At 53.1% G+C, this 7356-nt stretch overlaps 2 protein-coding genes across 3 annotated transcripts in view; one reads left to right on the top strand and one right to left on the bottom strand.

Annotated features, from left to right (window-relative positions):
- On the bottom strand, positions 1-3774 carry LOC121293550 (nucleoside diphosphate kinase). The gene is made up of 5 exons (XM_041216576.1): positions 3730-3774; positions 2697-2829; positions 2025-2126; positions 808-920; positions 1-255 (listed from the first exon to the last, which is right to left on the bottom strand). The coding sequence occupies exons 2-5, from the start codon at positions 2823-2825 to the stop codon at positions 138-140; spliced, it is 462 nt and encodes a 153-aa protein (XP_041072510.1). The 5' UTR covers positions 2826-2829; positions 3730-3774; the 3' UTR covers positions 1-137.
- Positions 3775-4147: 373 nt separating this feature from the next.
- utp18 (UTP18 small subunit processome component) overlaps positions 4148-7356 on the top strand; it is a 29740-nt gene continuing 26531 nt past the window's right edge. Inside the window, exon 1 of one of the 2 annotated variants that reach the window (XM_041217200.1) lies at positions 4148-4299. In XM_041217200.1, the coding sequence (XP_041073134.1) occupies positions 4174-4299 (126 nt within the window). In that variant the 5' untranslated portion in view covers positions 4148-4173. The remainder of the gene's footprint in view (positions 4300-7356) is intronic. The other variant, XM_041217199.1, reaches the window with a different exon arrangement.

The raw sequence follows: 7356 nt of genomic DNA, 5'->3' as shown, positions 1-7356 counted from the left end.
TATTTTTCAGTTCATTTATTACATGATTATTTGCTTCAACATTCAGGACTAAGACATGTGTGAAGTCAGTAAAAAATAAAACTTTGATGACAATTTAGAATGATTCAGAGACTGGAGCCATGCATCTGTGGAATGAGTTACTCATAGATCCAGTCCTGGGCACAGTTCTGGTATTCCACCACCTCCTCAGGTTTGAACCAAAGGTTAACCTCCTTCTGTGCACTTGCAACTGAGTCACTGCCATGGATGATGTTCCTGCAAGAACAGTTGAGTTATTACAGAGCACACCACCTTTACACAAGAGCAAGGTTTTAACAGTTTTTAAGAGCCAGGAAAGTTGCACTAGGTTACTATCAAGCCCAGGAGAAAGGAGCATCAATCTCAGATTTCAGCAAGAATACTTAAACAAGTTTGGACTGACAATTCTCCTGGACCCACTTTTCATACAAACAACCTCGTGTTTCACAGCACTGATATGTGTGGAGAAAGACTACCTCTGCGGTCTTTCAAACTCTGCTCCTTGCTGCACCAACATGCCATTTCCTATTTTCCACACAAGCTATTGTGTGGGGCACAGGAGAGGGAGTTTTACTCAAATACAGCTAGGGTACAGCAAGATTCTAGCAAGAGGTGGGACCAGTTAAATGGCTGTTGGGAGGAATGTTGGTCTGGAGGCAAGTTCCTGTTCAAATCATGCTTTGGGATCTTCAGCACCCACCAGAACCACAGCAACAGTTTCCCTTCAACAGCTCCAAATGGAATTTGTACATAACACTGCCGGCTTCCCCTGCCTTCTATCACACTCACCTGCCAACCTGAATACAGAAATCACCACGAATTGTGCCAGGTTTGGAGTCAGCTGGATTGGTCTCACCAAGCATCACTCTACCAGTCTTCACCACATTTAAACCTTCCCACACCTGTAACAGAGGGTCAGACATGAGGTTATATAATCCAGACCACCACCTCTCATCGCCCCACCCCAAAAGCACAATTCTGAGGGTTGCAATAGTGGACTTCCACCAGGACATACCAAAACAGGGCAGTGTATCACCCACCTTCCACCAGCTCTATCGCTGAGTTCACTCAAAGACTGATAGATTGTTTTCTCCCAGCTGGGGAATCCAGAACATAGACGCACAGTCTCAGGATCACAATCATTTAAGACTGAGGAGAAATTTCTTCAAAGGGTATGAATCTTTGAAATTCTCTACCCAAGGATCACACACTCCACTGTTGAATATACATGGAAATATCACCATGCCTTCACTGTCACTGGGTCAAAATCCTGGAACTCCCTCTCTCACAGCACTGTGGGTGTATCTGGACCAGTCAGACTGCAGCAGTTCAAGGAGGCAGCTCGCCAGTATCTTCTCAAGGGAAATGCTGGCCCAGCCAACACCACATGCTATGAATAAAAAAACACCCCCCTACAATAATGCTTGCCCTCCTGTCATGTCCCCATGACCCTGACCTCAACCCCACCTCCCCCCAGCCATCAATCTCCTGAAGCACACGACAAACTTTTCACCTCCCTCACTGATGTGTCCACCAACCCCTTCAACACTTGAAACATTCTTTTCCCTCTGGCCCATCTTCCATAATCCAGCCATAAAAATCCAGTCTCAAGTTCCCAACTGGCAGATCACTTCAGTAAGATCAAAAAATCACCACATTTAGCCAAGTTCCCTGATGAAAAAGCTGCTAATTCCCCCTCCTCAGACTGCCTACAAAGCTCACTATCCTGTCCAATCAGCTTCAAACCCCACATTCAGCTCATCACTTGCTTGACTTTACTGCTCCCCCTACAAGGAAATCCACATCACCAGTTACCACTGCCCAACTTCTGCTCCCAGCCCAGTGTTTAACTTACCCCAAAGTGCCTGTGTTCTACAAAAGGCAGAGTACAGTACCCAAGCTTTGCTGGGTACAAGTCAAGTAAAATAAACTTTGCACCAGATACTCAGACCCATGGTTAAGGGGAAGCAGTGAATCGATGAAGGAAACCTGCTCTGCACACTCACCATGGCAACAACTGGGCCCGAACTCATGTACTTAATCAGGTTGGGATAGAAAGGTTTGTCCGAAAGGTCACAGTAATGCTTTTCAAGCAGAGCCACAGGAGCCTGTAGGGAGACAGGGAAAACTCAAGTCACATTGTGAAATAAAAATTATATATAAAACAGCAGAGATAGAGCTTTATTCTGTAACTAACATTGTGTTGCACCTGTCCTGGGAGTGTTTGATGGGGACAGTGTAGAGGGAGATTTACTCTGTATCTAACCCCGTGCTGTACCTGTCCTGGGAGTGTTTGATGGGGACAGTGCAGAGGGAGCTTTACTCTGTATCTAACCCCATGCTGTACCTGTCCTGGGAGCTTTTGATGGGGTGGTGTAGGGGATAATTAACCTAGACTGAAGCGATGTCAGGTTAAGTTGAATTCTACAGCATGATTGCAAAATCATGTACCTGTCTAACTGTTGCACTAACAAATCCATCAATAGATTCCAAAGAAGCCACACAGTCCAGTCCCTCACTGATGTCTTAATCACCTACAAAGTCCCTCAGGTAATTTTATTGCCAGTACAGTGTGACTGCCAGAGGCTGAGATCATATAGTAGTTGTTACCCAAAAACTAGAACCACTTGAATGTCAACCAGTTTGACTCACATTAATACTTAAACTTGCCCTCATACCTGAAGGAATTTCATGGCAACCAGTTTAAACCCTTTCTGTTCAAAACGTTTGATGACTTCGCCCACGATGCCTCGCTGGACTCCATCTGGCTTCACAGCAATGAAGGTTTGTTCTTTGTTCCCAGGCATGTTTCTAGAAAGTTCCACACAGTATTAATAGGAGGCCATTCAATTTGGTAAGACATACTGGGGTACATTTTAACTGGGTCTACCATATCAACATCGATATAAACAAACAGCAGAGACAAAATTCATCATCTATTATAGTTGCTGAGAATTTAGGCCAATGGGCAGGATTAAACATTCACAGCCACCCTATTTCACTAAGCTCTGAAAACTGCATCACCCGTGTTATTTAATAAACATCCTACAGAAACCATCAGCAGGTGCCGACCATCTGGAATATGGGGGTTACCAGGAAGGTATGGGCATCATTTGCCAGTACAGGGTCAGGGAGGATTAGACCCACAATTGCACCGGAATACAAAGGGGCAGCACTTTGCATAGGTCATTCAGGAGGGGAGTTGGCAAACGATCCGCCCACACACACAGGTCCAGTCTCCTGGTGAACACCCGTCAGCTCCTCAAACACAGAGGAGGGAGTCACTGTCCAAGCTGAGGCTGGTGGGATCTTGCTGTGCAAAAGGACCTATCTGGGCCACTACCAGACCCTTGTCCTCAAAGGTGAGGCCAGTGATGGGCTCTTGGCCCCGGGGCGGGGGGGGTCAGGGCTCAGCCCAGTGAAACCTCCGCCACCTCAGACCAGGGCAGAGCACCAGCACCAGCCCAGAGGGCAGGGAGCCAGCCTCTACCCCTCTCCCCCGCCAGCCAAGCTACAGCCCCAGAGCGGGGGAAGAACCAGCCTCCATCCCGCAGGCCCCGGCGGCGCCCGGGGGTAGGGAGGGGGGGGTGGGGGAAAAAGAAGAAAGAGAGAGCCGGCTCCCAACGAAATAAAATAGGCTCCCTACTCCCTCCCGCGGCCCACCCCAAGGCCCCGTCTCCAGCCTCCCTCCCCCCCCCCCCCCAATCACACCTCAGGTCGGTCTCCAGCCGCTAAGAGGACGCCGGCCCCGCCGCCCCTCCTTATATAGCGGAAACCGGCCCCTCCCATTGCCGGGCCAGGGCGAGGGGGGGGGGGGAATGGGAAATTCAAACCCAAGAGAACCAACCCGGAGACGCAACCACAACATATCTCTGCTCCTCATCAACAAATCTATTAAATCCAAATGTTTATTGCCTGATCTGACCTCTCAGACCGCGTCTGCGACTGAGATTATTGTTGGAGACCCGCACCACCTCCCCCTCCCTCCGCCGTGTTGTAGTCGCTCCCGCCCCCTGGCCCCGCCCATTGCCCCCCGACCCGGAAGTTCCCGTCATTTCCATGCGGTTGCTATGGGCCCGCCCTTGGCCTGAGTGGCGGAGTTTCCGGAGATTCGGCTGCGGCCTTGAGGAGGGTTCGCCCGGCAGCTGCTGCAGGATGGCCGCCAGGCCGAGGAAGCACAAGCTGCAGAGCGGGGAGGAGGAGGAGGAGGAGGAGGTGGTGGAGCGGAGGCTGGAGGAGCTGCTGTTTGGAGGCGAAGAGGCGCTGCTGGAGCGGCTGCAGGTCCGGGGAGAGCGGCCCGGGGTCGGGGGAGAGGGGGGGAGGGTCGGGGGAGAGGGGAGAGGGGGGAGGGGGGAGGGTCGGGGGGAGGGTCGGGGGAGAGGGGAGAGGGGGGAGGGGGGAGGGTCGGGGGAGAGGGGGGAGGGTCGGGGGGAGGGTCGGGGGAGAGGGGGGAGGGTCGGGGGGAGGGTCGGGGGAGAGGGGGGAGGGGGGAGGGTCGGGGGAGAGGGGGGAGGGGGGAGGGGGGAGGGTCGGGGGAGAGGGGGGGAGGGTCGGGGGGAGGGTCGGGGGAGAGGGGGGAGGGTCGGGGGAGAGGGTCGGGGGAGAGGGGGAGGGGGGAGGGGGGAGGGTCGGGGGAGAGGGGGGAGGGTCGGGGGGAGGGTCGGGGGAGAGGGGGGAGGGTCGGGGGAGAGGGTCGGGGGAGAGGGGGGAGGGGGAGGGTCGGGGGAGAGGGGAGAGGGGGGAGGGGGGGAGGGGAGAGGGGGAGGGTCGGGGGAGAGGGGAGAGGGGGGAGGGTCGGGGGGGAGGGGGGAGGGTCGGGGGAGAGGGGAGAGGGGGGAGGGTCGGGGGAGGGGGGAGAGGGGAGAGGGGGGAGGGGGGGGAGGGGAGAGGGTCGGGGGGAGAGGGGGGAGGGTCGGGGGGGAGGGGGGAGGGTCGGGGGAGAGGGGGGAGGGGGGAGGGTCGGGGGAAAGGGGGGAGGGTCGGGGAGGAGAGGGGGGAGGGGGGAGGGTCGGGGGAAAGGGGGGAGGGTCGGGGGAGAGGGGAGAGGGGGGGAGGGTCAGGGGAGAGGGGAGGGTCGGGGGAGAGGGGGGAGGGTCGGGGAGAGGGGGGAGGGGGGAGGAGAGGGGGAGAGGGGAGACGGGGGGAGGAGAGGGTCGGGGGAGGGAGGGAGGAGAGGGTCGGGGGAGGGGGTCGGAGGGGAGAAGGTCGGGGGAGGGGGGTAGAGGGTCGGGGGAGGGGGAGAGGGTCGGGGAAGAGAGAGGGGAGAAGGTCGGGGGAGGGGGGAAGAGGGTCGGGGGAGGGGGAGAGGGTCGGGGAAGAGAGAGGGGAGAAGGTCGGGGGAGGGGGGAAGAGGGTCGGGGAAGAGAGAGGGGAGAAGGTCGGGGGAGGGGGGAAGAGGGTCGGGGAAGAGAGAGGGGAGAAGGTCGGGGGAGGGGGGAAGAGGGTCGGGGGAGGGGGGAAGAGGGTCAGGAGGGGAGGGGTCCGGGGGGGGGGGTGGTGGTGAGGAAGGGAGAGAGAAGGGGGAGGGAGAGAGAGAGGGGGAGGGAAGGGGTAAGGGGGTAGGGTAGAGAAGGGTGTTGGCGGGGGGAGGGGAGAGAAGGGGGGTTGGTGGGGGGACAACAGATTCGGGTGTTTGGACTCTGACCTTAACTTCTCACCCACATCAATCAATGTTTTATAAAGATTTGGGATTTAACCTGGATTTCCTTCATTATCGCTGCTTTGTCACATCCTTCAGTAAAATCCAACACAGATTCTTCAATCCTTGGATTACCTACAACCCATCCCTTTTCCTTTCAGAGACACCAACTCTCAATGAACAAATCTTCAATGATAGTCTGATGAAATACTTCACTCTTTTTTGATATATTTCGAACATTTTCCCTTGTGCTTTCCATATTCCGCTCTTAACCATTTTTCTTTGCTTTTCATCATCTCCTTTCCAAAAGGCATTTGACAAGATGCCAAATCAAACGTTACTTCACAACATAAAGAGCTCAATGTGTAGGGGGTAACAACATCATCTTCGGCTGCCCCTCAGGACCGAGGATGAAGTTCTTCCACTCCTGGGTTGAGGGTTCTGAGGTGACTAAAGAGTCCCATGCTACTACAGGTGGGGCAGGTAGTGTTTGATGAGGTGGGTGGGTGGGATGCTCGGATTTTGGGACGCTTCTTCCGCTGCTTGTGCTTGGCCTCCACCTGGGCCAGTTGGAGATATTCAAAATGCTTGGCACCTTCAAAATTGTTGGCACCTTCACGAATGCTTCTCCACCAGTTTGGATGGTCTCGAGCAAGTGATTCCCACAAATCGGTGGGGATGTTGTATCTTTGCAGGGAGGCTTTGAAGAAGTCCCTGAGACATTTCCTCTGCCTTCTTGGTAACCATTTGCAGTGACAAAGCTCGGAGTTGAGAGCTTGTTTCAGGAGTCTTGCGTCAGGCATGTGGACGATTTGGCCCACACATATTAGCATGGATAAAGGATTGGTTGGCTGACAGAAAGCAGAGAATCAGGATAAATGGGTCATATTTGGTTTGGCAGGCTGTAACTAGTATAGTGCCACAGGGATCAGTGCTGGGGTCTCAACTATTTACAATTTATATAAATAACTTGAATAAAGGGACTGAATGTATGGTTGCTAAATTTGCTGATTATACAAAGATAGGTAGGAAAGTAAGTTGTTTAGAGGACATTGAGTCTACAAAGGTATTTGGTTAACCAAGTGGGCACAAAAATTGGCAGATGGGGTATTACGTGGGAAAATGTGAACTTGTCCATGTTGGCAGGAAGAATGGAAAAGCAGTGTTTAAATGGAGAGAGATAGCAGAACTTTGCAGTACAGAGGGATCTGGGTGTCCTGGTGCATGAATCACAAAAAGTTAGTGCACAGGTACAGCCTGTGATTAGGGAGGCAAATGGAATGTTGGTGTTTATTGTAAGGGGAATGGAATATAAAAGTAGGGAAGTTTTCCTGAAGCTGTACATGACATTGGTGAGACCACATCTGGAATATGGTGTACAGTTTTAGTCTCCTAACTTAAAGGATATAATTACGTTAGAGGCAGTTCAGAGAAGGGTCATGCAACTGATTCCTTGAATGAAAGAGCTGTCTTATGAGGAAAGGTTGAGCAGGTTGTGTTTAGAAGAGTGAGAGGTGATCTTATTGAAACATATAATGATCCTGAGGGGTCTTGACAGGGTGGATGCTGAAAGGATGTTCCCCTTTGTGGGGGAATCTAGAACTAGGGGACACAGTTTAAAAATTAGGGCTGTCCCATTTAAGACTGAGATTAGGAGAAGGTTTTTTTTCTCTGAGGCTCATTAGTATGTGGAATTCTCT

The sequence above is a fragment of the Carcharodon carcharias genome, chromosome 22, assembly GCF_017639515.1.
Source record: "Carcharodon carcharias isolate sCarCar2 chromosome 22, sCarCar2.pri, whole genome shotgun sequence".
NCBI lineage: Eukaryota > Metazoa > Chordata > Chondrichthyes > Lamniformes > Lamnidae > Carcharodon > Carcharodon carcharias.
This window is presented reverse-complemented; position numbering and strand designations above follow the sequence as displayed.